Below are 14,726 nucleotides of genomic sequence, written 5' to 3' on the forward strand. Positions count from 1 at the left end.
GTGGTCGCCGATCATGATTCCCAATCGCTGAGGTCGTTGATCAGGTCGGAGCAGCACTATACCCAGGTACATTTTCAAGTGGAGATCCCCCTCCAAGGGCCGACTGAGGAGGAGGAGGAGGAGGAGGAGGAGGAGGAGGAAATGGATCAAATTGATCAAATGGAAGAGATTGAATCAGGATCAATACATGACAGCGAGCCCCTGTCAGAAGCAGACCCCTTAGAAAGGGGAATGTCTGAGGATGAGGGCCTTGTTCCTGACCAACCATTAAAGTCCCTAACAATATTATCGTCCAAATGTATTTTTTTGGTTTTTTTTTTAAAAAAAGGTGACGTAGCCATTATTAATATACATATCATCAAATAAATTATCAGAACAATTAATTGATATGCCGCAATTAAGATTACCTCATGCATAAGTGATCTTAAAATTCCATGCAAGTTTATTCTAAATGAATGTCATCTTCTTGAACATTAAATTACAGAATTGCAATCAAGAAAGTTTAAAAATAGGCCTTAACTGATGTATGTATGCATGATAATTATTTGCACCTCAGATTTGCATAACCTTACTTAAGGGAAAGGGAACTCCTCTGAAATGGAATAGAATTGACATTTTAGGTGCTTTTTATAATCATGTATTTTTATGCTGACTTTCCCCAGCCTGTAAATTCCTGTAAATATGGTCATTCCAATACGGTTTATTATTAGCATTGTTTCTGTAAGAACAGCAACATGTAATATAAATGTAATCATATACACTTTTAATTAGTATTTCTTAGTTTAAGGAAACAAGCCAATTTGAAATGGTGATCTCGACTGGTTTTCATCAATAGTTCATAAATCAGTTTGGCCTTATTCAGCTACGGTGACACAGTGCTAAGCTTCACATATTCTATTCAACCATGATTGTTTAAACCATGTTTATTCAATAAACAACGCTGTGATTATCACACTAAGGCACAGTGGTGAGATTCTACCAGTTCGGCCCAGTTCAGGCGAACCGGTAGTAAAAATGCTATCCCCCCGCAATAATCAGCTTTTTCAACGATCAGCTGTGCTGTCTTACTGCTTCACCCAGGAAACTTCCCTGAGGGCAAAAAAACGGAGTGCAGTTTTTTTTTTCTGCGCACGCTCCCCTGTGCTCCATTTTTTGCCTTCCTGGGCCTCAGATTAGCTTCTTGGAAGCAAAAACGGCCTTCCAGGAGGTTTCCCTGAGGCCTAGGAGCACCCCCCCCCAAAAAAGGAGCGCGGGGAGAGGGGGTGCACAAAAAAGATGAAACCATGCCCACCCAGTCACATGGCCATGCCCATTAGCCCTCCCACAGAACCAGTGGTAAAAATATTTGCATCTCACCCTTGCTAACGCATATAGTTCACAAACCATGCTAGCCTCGTTTCATATATGCTATGCAAGATGGGGGTGATGTAATCCCAGGGCCATGCTGAACCGCTAAAGTCCCTTTTTATGTTCAATAATGCTTTCTGTGCTTGTGATTATGAGAAACTGAATGCATATTTTCCTGCCCTTTTTGAGGGGACAAATTATAAAAAAATGTAGCGAATGCGCCCTAAAATAAGCTTATTCACCATTAAAAAGAAAGGGAAAATAAATGATCAAACTCTCTCTTCAAACCCAGATCTTCTGATGTGGGTGAGGATGCTTCACTCTTCTTTTGAGCTTCAACTGTTGACAAATGTACAATGCAGCATTGGCCCCCAAAGAATGCTTACTTCTATGCTAAAAACCATCAAGCAAACAATGGTTTATTTTTAGGCCAAGTTCTATTTTTAGATCAAGAAGCATATGCTTCTAAACTTCTCATCTTGGCTGTTCTTAAGGAGAAAAGGGAATGTGGAATTCATTGGTCTTGTCTAAAAAATATTAATCTATAGTTTAGATGAAGACCTGCCTAGTATTTAAGTTCTTCCTATTTCACAGGTCACAAATTTTCTCAGTGACGTAGTTCATCTAAAAATGAAAAAAAAAAAAGTTATAAAAGAACAAGGGAGGCCTGCTTCCTTCTCCTGCTGATTATATCACACAAGCCATAAATCTGCATTCTGTATCATTGTGTGAACAATCCCCTCAATTAACCTACCAGCATGGTTTCCTTCCTTCCTTCCTTCCCTCCTTCCTTCCTTCCCTCCCTCCCTCCTTCCTTTCCTCCCTCCCTCCATCATACGAGAACAAATTATGCATTGTAAAGATCATTTGTAGGTGGGAGATACTTCCAAAGTAATCTACCTGATCCCCTGTATGGATTCCCTCTGTGACTATGAAGGACAGACAGGGAAGAAACTAACCACCAGATTGCAAGAACACAAAGCAAGTAAGTGGTCAGACAAGGAGACCAGAACTCATTGGTAGCCTTACACACTGTAATGAACAAGGACACATATTCCATTTTGCAGTTACCAAGATTGTTGGACGAGCAGGCACAAAAACAGCCAGGGAAGTGATTGAAGCCGGGAAACAGGCCCCTTATCAATCAACAGGAATGCTGATTTTACTACCAGCCTATCAAGTACTTAGAAGATGAGGGCTGGGCAGCAGAAGCAAACAACAGCTCATGACTTAAAAGCCAGCCATCAACATACCCCAATCAACATCTAAAAAGCCATTTACAACAGACACTATAAATGCCACACACAGAACAGCACACACTCTGCTAGAGAGAAATTCCCTGGAGATGGGCTCCAGCACGAGTCCAAAAGCTCGGAAGACTAAACTTCTGATCCCAGTGACCGACCCAGATTGGATCCTGCAACATTATCCTGGGACACGTATATCCACCTTCATTTGTAATAAACAAGTTAACTACATTTATTTAATGTAATTTTAATTATATTTAAAATAATTTTATTAAATTTCTCTTTCACCTGGTTCTTGGAAGTGACCCACAAATGGTTGAAGAAATGTAATGTGGCCCAGCCCTAGAACATCTATAAAATCAATTTTAATAATCTGTTTTCTAGTCACTACCTAAATAATGAGGACGAGAAACTGTAAAACTTTTAATTACCACGATTGTATTCTTCTATTCTACACTTTGATTCCGGATTCTATGATTAATGCTAGACTAATAAAAAAAAAATACAACCAACCAACCAACCAACTTTTCTCCCTTCCCCAATCCTTTCATCTTGTAGGAAATGCACTCTTGATGTTTCTTCATAAAGTCTACCTACCAAAGGTGACCTCTAAAAAGATCTGAGTGGCACCAGTCATTTAAGTTGATCTTCAGACACATAGAATGCATACCTAATAAAGGTCGCTCACGTCCCCCCTGGCATCACTTTTCAAATTCTGTGTACCATCCAGTTCCTTGCCTTCTAAAATAATCTCAAGGAATAAAGGCAAACTTTGTTTTGTCAGAATGCTGAATCCAGAGACTCAGAGCAATAAGAACAGTTGAAAATCCCTGAAGTTTCTCTCAAAACTTTACTATTATCCAGCTCAAACTGCAAATCCCTGAAAAGCCATCCACGTTACATAAGATATAATAAATGCACCATTAAAAAAAAAAACTTGTTAAAATTCACAGTGTTCAGTCCGTTTATATAACCAGAGTGTATTCTATTTTATAGGGTAATAATAAAGACAGATACATTTTGTATGAATCAAACCCTATGTTTTCTTATGAGAAGGTCAGTATTTTACATTGAAAAAATCCTACAGATATCAGTTATACAATATGCTATTTCTGGAAGGGTCACAATTTTGGCAACAAACATAATAAAACATCTTAGCTCCAAGGTAGGCAACCAATAGTTCTCCATATGCTGCTCCCATCAGCTGTAACTTATATCTTTCTGGAGGCAGTAAATTCTTCGTTCATATCTTAAAGGCTAATACGTTATAAACATTGTCCAACTAGAATTCATCAGATACAGTCCAATTCTTAATTGGTGCATAGACTGTGGCATGGCAACAGAAATTAACTTGTGCTTCTTACATTTCGTGGGAGGTTCGCTTGGACATGGATCTTAATGAGCAATAGTGGCTAACCCAGTTTACAGGATTGATATGAGGACAAGAAGAACCATTCGAGGTGTTGGTTGTCACCTTCAAAACCCTACGTGGCTCAGGACCAGGTTATTTGAAGTCCAATTTTTCCCAGTCACCTCTACCTGACTCATCGGAGTGGGGACGCAGGAAATGCTATGGGTCGCTTCTCTTAAGCAGGCCCACCAGCAGTGGGATCCCTACTTGTTCCACTACCGTTTGGTTTGGTGATGATTGTGCACACGCACGCACCTAACGCCCGTGTGCAGCTTTCCACACACCAGCTGAGGCCTGCAGCGCCAAATAGCTAAGAGGATAAAGAAAAGCACGGCGGGGATGGGAGGATCGATCTTGCACTTTTCTCTTCTTTTTCCTCTCAGCTGATCGTTGGAGGGTTTTTTTTTTTCCTCCTCTCAGCTGGTCGTCAGAGGCTTTTTTTAACTACCTGTTCAGCTCAACTGGGCCAAACTGGTAGCATACCACCACTGAGGCCTACCTAGCAGGATCAAGAAGAAGGGCCTTCTCTGTGGTGGTTCCCGCCATACGTAATATCATCTCTATGGATATAAGATTGGCCCCCACTTTGACATTCTTTTGCAAGGTCCTGAAGACCTGGTTTTGTGCCAAGGGGCCTGAGACCCCACAGTAGGATGGAGGCCATCAAATGTCTCATTTGATTGTTGTCACCAGGAAGGTGGGGGGTTATTGCTTTTTTATTGTTTTTATATTGGGTTTTTATTCTTCTTAGCCATCTGGAATCTCTCAGAGTGAATACATCGTGCCTTATGTACCTTGAGGAAAAGTGAAATTTAGCTGGTAATGAATAAATAAGAGCCTATATATGTGTCTGCCAAAATTAGTGAAGAAGTCTTGAAGAACTCAAGATGCTCTTTATGATTAAAATTTTTTTAAAAAACATATAGGGCCTCATAAGGTTGCTTAGAATTGAGGCTTTTTCAGAACTGCCAGTAGACATCTAGGAGCCATCTAGTAAATATCATATCATGCTCTGAAAACAGCTATGTAAAGTAAGATCAAGGAGATGGTCAATCACTGTGGGGAGATCTCAAACATGAAAGGCTAAGAAGTCTTCTGCACCTTGGAAGAGGGATTCCAAAACAAGAATGGAAAGAATTATAACAGGTGGTTAAGAGGCTATCATGGCCGTAAAAGAAAGTGTTAGAAGGCATTGACCAAAAAGAGGGTCCCAGGTTTTGCCATATTCATTGTTTTTTCTCTGTTTGCATTTGTGGATAATCATTTATAATAGTAAGTAGGCAGAAAATTGTCATGATTATATCATGTAGAACAGGGGTGTCAAACTCAAGGCCCACAGCTGGAAATATCAAAGGACCGGCCTGCAGTGCTCTGCATGGCCCATTTTTGGCTGGCAGGGTGCTGTTGGAGGCCAGGGAGCCTGAAAATGGGGCAGAGGGAGCATTGCGTGACCCCTGCTATGCCTTTTGGCCAGCAGGGTGCTGCACGAGGCGTCCCGCAGAGAACTACAATGCTAGTCCGGCTCTCAACAAAATCCATTTTGACACCCCTGATGTAGAAATTCTAAAAACAGTTATACCTTGATCGAAACATTTGCCTGCAAACAATTTTGTATATACACAATACAGAATAACAGGGTTGGTTGGAAGGTACCTTGCAGATTCCCCAAGCAGTTCACCCTATAGTACCATTCCAGACAAATGGCTGTCTAGTCTCTTCTTATATGAAGACGTTTCATGCCATGGGTCTTCCAGCTAATGCAGACATCCCAACTGTTATGCATATACAACTGGTCAGGACAAAAACATCCCACTCCCCATGCAAAATGTTAACAGGGGAGGTGAATCAGGTGAGGTCAGGACCAGAATTGGAGGAAATGCTCATCCTTTGTATATGTTTAGGGTTATCATGAATGAACATTTAGGGGACCAATGGCCAAATGGTTTGTTTCAATTAATCTTTTAAGGCATCTATCTTTACAGAGTGAAAGCAAATACCTCAATCAGGTACAGTGGAGCCTTGGGTCGTGACCATAATCCGTTCCCGGACTCCGGTGGCGACCCGATTTGGTTGTGTCCTGAAAGCATGACCGACTGCACATGCGTGAACTAAAAAAAATGGTGGCCCAAGGGGAAATGGGCGCAGAAAGTGAATCTTTTCATGGAGATTTTGTTCGCCACCCAAATTCTGAATCGTGATCCGATTCAAAAATAGGGTGAATTTTTTGTTTGCCACCTGATTTGGACTTTTCACGACCCAAGGTTCCACTGTATTTAGCAAAGTTAAATATCCCTCATGGAGGTTCCATACAAGAAAGCTGTGGGATTACTTTAAAGCCAGTCCAAATTAAGTTGTAGGAGTGGCACATACGTAATTCAAATACTTAAAGCTAATTAACCTCTTTGATTCTTTAATACCCAACTAAAAGTCCTGAGAATTCAAGTACATGCAGGGGGGCTCTTGAAGACAAGAGGAAAAAAATGCCTCTACCTTTTCTGCCAGCCAACCCAAGTGCCTAATTTCTCGGCCTCCGGCTAGTCCTGCTTTACCCAGCTGATCTTTGACCTCTGAGATCACTTTGGGAATGAGCTCGCTGATACAGGAGTGGATGGCATAGAACCAGGCCTGGGCGGTGCTCGCGTCTTTACTCCTTAGCACCAAGATGTGCTTGGCATCCGGTGAATGAACTTCAACAATCCTGTAGAAGAAAAATAAATAAATAAATATAGTGAATAGGAAAAAAGGAGAGAGTTACATGGATTCTCAAAGTTCCAGCCTGATTACCTTATCTGTAGGTGTAGAAGTGTGAAAAATCACCGTGCTAGGGATGGTCTACCTGTAGTCCATTGAGTCAAGACCACACCAACATAGCTAAGCCAAATGGAGGTCCAGTTAGGTAGCAATAGCACTAGTACTTAGACTTATATACTGCTTCATGGTGATGTACAGCCCTCTCTGAGCGGCTTAAAGAATCAGTATATTGCTCCTAACATTAGAGGTCCTCATTTTAGCAACCTTGAAAGGATGGAAGGCTGAGTCAACCTTGAGACCCGCCAGGTTCGAACTCCAGGCTGTGGGCAGAATTAGCCTGCAATACTACACTTTAACCATTGCACCACCAGGGCTCCCTATAAGGTAGCTTCCCATCCTATAAGCTTGGCATCCCACCACAGCTCCATTTCACGTGTTCCTCATTATCAATCTTCAACATGGCACGGTGGGATATAGAAAAACGGTGGGTGGCTGAAGGATCACCCAGTCTGCCTGTAATCCATCTTTGCTTTGCTTCTGGAGATTCTCAGACCACCAGGTCTCGGTTTCCCAAAGGTGCTTTTTAAAAAATGATTTAAAAATGACTTTGATTTGGTTTTTTTCCTTGAAGACATTTCTCTTCTCATCCAAGAAGCTTCCTCAGTTCTGGAACCGAAGAAATGAAGAAGCTTCTTGGATGAGAAGCGAAACATCTTCAAAGGAAAAAAAACCAAAAACAAAGTCCTTGGCCTTTTGAAGAAGAATCTTTGGGCCACATTTCCCTTCCATCACTTCCAAAAAGAGAGCTAAGGCCACTGTCTTCCCTACGCAGGAAAGGACAGCTTTGTCCAATGGCAGAAGACATTTACTAGAAGAAGATTTTTTGGGGGGGAAGCCAAACATGAGTGAGGAATGACTGCTTGTTTTGTCCTTTCTCCACAGAGCGGTAACATCAGGTGGCAGGGTCAAGTGTCATCACAGGATTAGGTCAGTGATGCTCAATCTTCTGATGCCACCCAGCCTGCCATATCAAATCCACAAATGGCCCTGCAATGTCACACCCATCCATCAAACTCAGCTTAAAGTATCTTAAAAAATTGAACAGTTCAGCAGAGGGAAAACTGTCGCCACAACGTTGAGTTTCTATTTACTGACAAAGAAATAAAGGGAGACTAGCATAGATTTCAAGCTAACCCACCCCCCTTTCTTTCTGTTGACAACTATAAAACGTGCATACAAATGTTTTATGAGTTGACATTCGGCTCCCCTCATTTCTTGAGCGTGACCTGTACAACACACACAAAAACAAATTGATTGTAGATATGGAAGCTTATGATCACGAACCCCCCCACACCCCAGGCTTGGTTGGATTTTCTGCATGGAGCCTTGCCAGAAGGCGACCGGCTTGGACTTTCCTACTCTTTACCCATGGTGCCTCTGATAAGGGGTAGCCCTTCTACTTGATTAAATATTGGAGCTGTCTCCTGTGCCACCTCGAATTGAGGATTCGCTGCACCTCCTAATGGGCTTGACCTCCTATGACCATGGGATTTGGGGGCTCACGAGATAGGGGCCTCAGCGTTGATCCTAACCACGGGTTTTAATAGGCTTCTATGGAATACTGGATACATTTTCCCTAGCAATCGGGGCAACTTCAATGCACCATGACTGGGTTGATGACCTTTACTATGGGGAATGATCTCATGAACTTTGGCTCCAATTTCTGGCTAGGAAGTCTTAACCTCATATATTTGGTGGAGAGATAGACCTTCTCCCCCAACTGGAATGGTCTTTATAGTTGACACTAGCTAGCTCTCGCCAACCCAGTTTATCCCTTTTATTTCTTTGTCGGTAAATAGAAATTCAACGCAAAAATAATTTGTTCACTAAAGCGGCTGTCTGCGAAGGCCCCTGGATTGGGGCTGAAAGGCAAAGGTGGAAGCAGTATGCTCCGTCCCATATTTCGGTGAACCAGGTTGCCCTGATAGACCAGACTCACTGGGGGGGGGGACACACACACCCCAAACACTAGTTGCCACAATGGTGGCGTGTGTATCTCACTTTCATAATTCCTCCACTGGTTAAAGAGGAGCAAAAGAGCTGTGTGGGGAAGCGTCTTTTTTCTATACAAGATCCTGTTAAATTGCTAGTGATAGAAAAGGAAACCAGCCCACGACTTACGACACTTCGTTTAGTGACCGTTCAAAGTTACAATGGCACTGAAAAATGTGACTTACAACCAGTTTTCACACAATCATTGTGTCATCTCCATGGTCACGCAATCAACATTCAAACGCTTGGTAAGTGGCATTATTTATGACAGTTGCGGTGTCCCGGGGTCATGTGATCATATTTTGTGACCTTCTAACAAACAAAGTCAATGGGGAAGCTAGATTCACTTAACAACCATGCTACTAACTTAACAACTGCAATGATTCACTTAACAACGGTGGTAAGAAAGGTCTTAAAATTTACTTAATAAATGTCTCACTTAAGAGCAGAAATTTTGGGCTGAATTGTGGCCGTAAGTTGAGGACCACCTGAGGTGAATAGTTTATTTTCATAGTTTATTTTAAGAGTTTTCATATTGGTAATCAATATGATGCAGTGGTTAAGATACTGGACTAGGAGATGAAAGATCAAAATTCTATCTTCCTCTGTAGAAATCCACTGGCTTCCTTTAGGCCGGTCTTTTCATCCAACCAACCTCACTCGTTTTTCCTGTCGGCATTAAATGAAGGATTATTCCCGTATATGTCACCCTGAGCTCTTGGAGAAAAGTAAGAATATAAATCTATCAAATAATATCAGTCTGCTGCAGCAAACACTGGCAATAAATCTAATCGCACCTTAAAAATTAAACTCTTACGTTGGCTTTGAAACTGTCACCTCAGCATAACTTGAAAGGCAAAGGAGACGCTGTAGTATAAGATACAACTCGCCACAATTCATCCACATTGGGTGTGGGGTGGGACCACAATTAACCATTACGTTCAAACTGGACAATTAAGAAAGCACAATGAGTGTTTGAGAAAACAACGTATTGGAAATCAATGTATTCTCTGATAAAACATGATCCACAAACATCTTTTTAACCAACAAAAATGGTACTCATTAAATTTGTACCTTCTCATCTCTAAAAGTGGATTGGTATCGTTTCTCTAAAGAAAGAATTAAAAAGTCAACAAGAGAAAAAAAACATACAAAAAAACATTGTGGAGATGAGATTGCTCTGCTTTGTATTATTTTTGACCCTCATTGCAATAACAGGGCATCACTCAATGGGGCCATATCCTTCTAGTCTTTTCTACTGGGCTTTCTAGCATAAATGCTCCTGGGCATGGTTGTTGCTTCTTTGCCTGCAGTGAGAATATGTCAAATGATACCAATACACTATTTTAAGTTACTTAAAAATGCAATCTGCTCTTCTATAAACCTCACTGGCTTTTCTCTCGGATCTGGCTTCTGAAACATGACATTATCTGCAGTTTGGTGATAAAAGCTCTCGTTTAAATTTCCCCTTGTCTGGAAATATTTAAGGCAATGCCACAGCTCTGTTTCTTCATACCATCCACCACAGTTATGTAAACACTGCATACAGAACATTTTTGATAAAGCCAACGTTGGCCTAAAGGAACTGTGCATTTAAATAGAAGGTGTCTACCATGATATATATATATATATGGAGGCTTTAGAGAAAGGACAGTATATATACTGTCTTCTAGCCATGAATAAAAATGCTGTCGTGCTTTCAAAGAGCCTGCTCAGATAACCATATAAAGAAAAACTATCTTTTCTCTAAAGCCTCCATGGTCAATAAAAACATCTGAAAGTTCCTTATAAAATGACAATAAAACTCCCAAGTTGGCAATCTCCAAATGCACAACATTTGAAGACCAACAACAATGATTAGAGGGCTGGAGTTAAAATATACAAACAATAGTTACAGGAATTGGATAGGTCTCTAATGAAAAGGACCAGAGGGCGACATGATAGCAGTGTCCCAATATTTGAGGGGTTCCTACAAAGACGAGAAGGTCAAGCTATTTTCCAAAGCACCAAAATGCACAAGAAACAATAGATGGAAGGGAAGTGGAAGAGTATAGAATAAACAGAGTTGGAAGGGACTTTGGAGGTCCCCTAGTCCAACCCCCTGCTCAGGTAGGAAATCTAGTGCCATTTCAGACAAATGGTTGTCCAATCTCTTCTTAGAAACTTCCAGTGTTGGAGCATCCACAACTTCTGGAGGCAAGTTGCTCCGCCGATTGATTATTCTAACTCTCAGGAAATTTCTCCTTAGTTCTCGGTTGCTTCTCTCCTTGATTAGTTTCCGCCCCATTGCTTCTTGTCCTTCCTTCAGGTACTTTGGAGAATAGGCTGACTCCCTCTTCTCTGTGGAAGCCCCTGAGCTATTGGAACACTGCTATCATGTCACCCCTGGTTCTTCTTTTCATCAAACAGATTTCATAGATGTGACTGTGCCCAATGTTATGACCTTTATGGAAGTGGTCGTTGAGAAAATGGCATGGTTGTTAAGCCAAGGCTTAGGTTTATTCAATGGATCCATGATATCGGATGAGTGTTTTTTTTTCCAGGAAACAGAAGTCAACCCCGGAAATCAGCAAAAAAAACACTGAAGAGCAATCACATGGCTGGGGACACTGCAAACGGCTGTAAATGCAAGCTGGTTGCCAAGTATACACACAAACGTATGTGACCCTGTATGTATATGTGTGTTTGCCGCCCTCAGAACTTTAAAATAGAGTCCTAAGTACCTTTTGGGGGATCCACTGCACTTTGAATGGACACTAAGCAGCAAGTCATTAAGCAAGGACCATTTACATTGTAGGCATCTTCCAAAAGTATTACTGTGCCCCTGACTCTGCAGGAAACCAAGCCAGCATAAAGCCAGTTTTGCCTTTATGGACCTACCAAGATGCAATGCTAAAGGGAGACCTTGGTTCTAAACAAACTTCTCTCCTTGGAACAATATGGTAGAATGAGAGGCAACGATGCAAGTTAAAATATGGAAGTTTTGTGCCAGGAACATCATGCAGATTAAGAAATGCATTTGCTCTGGTTATAGGAAATCCTTTATTTTGATTCCAATATTTGGGATTTCACTGGCTGGTTTCCTCATTTAACCACCTCCAGCGCATAAACTCTACAGAAGCAACCTATATTTTCCCCCTATATTTTCACTCCCCTTTTTCACTTTAAGGTGATCTTAAATAAGTGAGGCATGAAGATGGACCAACCATTCCCCCTAATAGAAGACAAACTCGGGATTTTGGAAAAACCCTCTAAAGTTAGAAATACCAAGTGAGATGCTCAAGCTTTGATACTGTGCAAAATTCCCAGCAAAATCCAGCAGGTTAAAGGCGATGATGACCTGTGGCACAGAACAATGACCTACATACATGGCCAGGAGGAAAAGATACTTTCTGATTTGCCCAGCCGTTTCACCTGAGTTCCCAGGCCAGGACACTGATCTGTGGGTTGTGATGGAATCTCTGTAATTACCTGCGTAGTTCTACCAACAGAGGAATCCAATCTGAGTTTGTGGAGCAAATTTCTTAGAAGACTTGGAGTAATGGTATTTTTGGGGGTGGTAATACAGGACCTACATATACTAACAGAATCATAGAGTTGGAAGGGACCTTAGAGATCTTCTAGATCTAGACCGTACTATAGCAATAGCACTTAGATTTATATGCTGCTTTATAGCGCTTTACAGCCCTCTCAGAGCGGTTTCACAGAGTCAGCCTGTTGCCCTCAACAATCTGGGTCCTCATTTTACCCAACTTGGAAGGATGGAAGGCTGAGTCAACCTTGAACCTGGTGGGCTTCGATCTGCCAAACTGCAGTAGGAGTAGCTTGCAGTACTGCACTCTAACTACTGCGCCACCAAGGCCTACAAAGCTCTGAAAAACTCCTGTAGAAATCCAACTTGCTACACTTTTACTACAGAAATTGGTTCCGCTCCTATGCCACGTGGTATCTTTATGTGTCCATGCCAATTCCTGATGTCCCTAAAAAGGGGCAGAAAACCACAGGCAAATATACTAGGAAGGATTCCTCCTCACCAAAGTGGCCAGGCTTGATGACTTCTGATAAAAATATATCTCCATCCATAAACAAAACTAATCACAATAGCAATGTGCTTGCTGATATCTTAATTAACTAATATTAATAACTTAATTAGACTTCCTGATTTTTTATTGATGAATGAAAGTGTATCTGCAATCACTGTGTTAGTTATTTAATTTTCTTCTGGAAGTTACAGAGGGACAGGATCAGGCCTTGTAGGAGTGGCAGAATCTGGGGGCGGAGTTAAAAGAGCCTAGAATCCCTACATAGCCACAAGCAGCCTAAGTCTTACCCTCCTGGACCCTTATCTAACTCTAAGCAGGCTGCAAACCATTCGCTGAGAAGATTCCTGTGCCTAGGCTGTTTAGCAATAAATCAGTTTAATTGCACCTTCATGTGCAGACCTGACCTTTCTTACCTGACCCAACCTCAATAATTCACTGTCATAAGACAACTCCAACCATATCATGTAGCCCACGGATCTAACACTGAGCTCTCTCTCAAACAGCAAACTCTTCGGGTTTCTGCCTCTTGTGCAGAAGAAGTGCTAGGTGCTAATGAAGTTTCTTTCGATTCCTTTATGCTAGATAGGGGACAAAAAGGCCATGCATGTGAAAGAAGAAAAAAAAACAGTTCCCTAATTTCACCATTTTCTCCTCGCATAAGAGGCTTGCAGGTGTGTGGTGTGATGTAATTCTCTCCATACATTATAGATGAGGACCAATAAGTTTATCCTATTTTTAGAGCTTGAAAACTCTAAAGAGCTATCAAAGTCTCATTTCCCATTCATTTCCCCAGGCTGCCTTTTCTCACTCTCCCAGGTAGGCAAATGCCCAGAGATTGGTGGCTCAAATTAGGATAAGGAATTCAGTCCCCTGGTGCAGTTTCTTGCTTTTTAGGATTGGCCATGAAGGCACAGCATCTGCCAAAATAGAAGAATGCAATCAAGTTCAGACTGGCTTTCATTAATTTAAGCTCTCAGATATTCCATATTTAGCATGTCCAACTGGTATGGCCAAATTGTGGGTACTGAGACTTTAATCCAAATCTCACTGGAATTTTACTTGTTGAAACTCTGCCATTTTTTGTCACAATGCGTATAAAAAAAGAGATTAAGCTTTGATTGCATGGCTGGGCCACCATCTTTATTTTTCTGACACATCCTTGGTTCAAGTCCTTGTTCTCTATGCAATGGAAAAACTCAGCCAATCAGAACTTTTATGTGAAATAAAAGAGATGTGTGCATGATGATGTGGTCTACAACCCTTTTCCTATTTGAACATTATTAACTGCATAAGGAAAACGCCATGCTGGGAGCCAGTTTGGTGTAGTGGTTAAGGCAGGGGTCCCCAACCACCGGGCCCCGGACCGGTACCGGTCCGTGGAACATTTTCTACCGGACTGCCAGTTTGCTGGGCGCCGCCATCTTGTTTTGATGAGAAAGTGCTTCCGGTGAGCTTTTCCGGTTGGAAAGTGGCATTTGGGTCCTGAAGGAATCCTCACGCCTTAGTTTCATCGAAGGGGAGGGCGGCTTCGAACAAAACTAAGGCGCGAGGATTCTTTCAGCACCCAAGGCAAGGCAAGCCAAGTGACCGTCCCAAAGCCATCCCGAAGCTCATCGACAAAGGTACAAAGGAGGAGTTGAAGGTGGCGGGGAGAAGTGGGGGACGGCTGGCTGGCCGGTCGCTCAGCTTGCCTTGCCATGCGTGCTGATGCCGGTACCGGGCCATGGATCATTTTGTGATGCCGGTACTGGGCCGTGGCACAAAAAAGGTTGGGGGCCACTGGGTTAAGGCATCAGGTTAAAGTGAATTCTAGTCCCACCTGAAGGCATGAAAGCTGGCTGTGTGATTTCACTCCAATCACCAGGAGACGGTGAG

At 42.0% G+C, this 14,726-nt stretch overlaps 1 protein-coding gene across 1 annotated transcript in view; it reads right to left on the reverse strand.

Moving 5' to 3' along the window:
• Positions 1 to 14,726, reverse strand: part of SNTB1 (syntrophin beta 1) — a 119,359-nt gene that overhangs the window by 32,646 nt on the left and 71,987 nt on the right. Inside the window, exon 3 of the mRNA XM_026703614.2 lies at positions 6,496 to 6,703. Within this exon, the coding sequence (XP_026559399.1) occupies positions 6,496 to 6,703 (208 nt within the window). The remainder of the gene's footprint in view (positions 1 to 6,495; positions 6,704 to 14,726) is intronic.

Source organism: Pseudonaja textilis, chromosome 3 (genome assembly GCF_049901715.1).
Source record: "Pseudonaja textilis isolate UNSWEBS1 chromosome 3, rPseTex1.2, whole genome shotgun sequence".
Classification (NCBI taxonomy): Eukaryota; Metazoa; Chordata; class Lepidosauria; order Squamata; family Elapidae; genus Pseudonaja; species Pseudonaja textilis.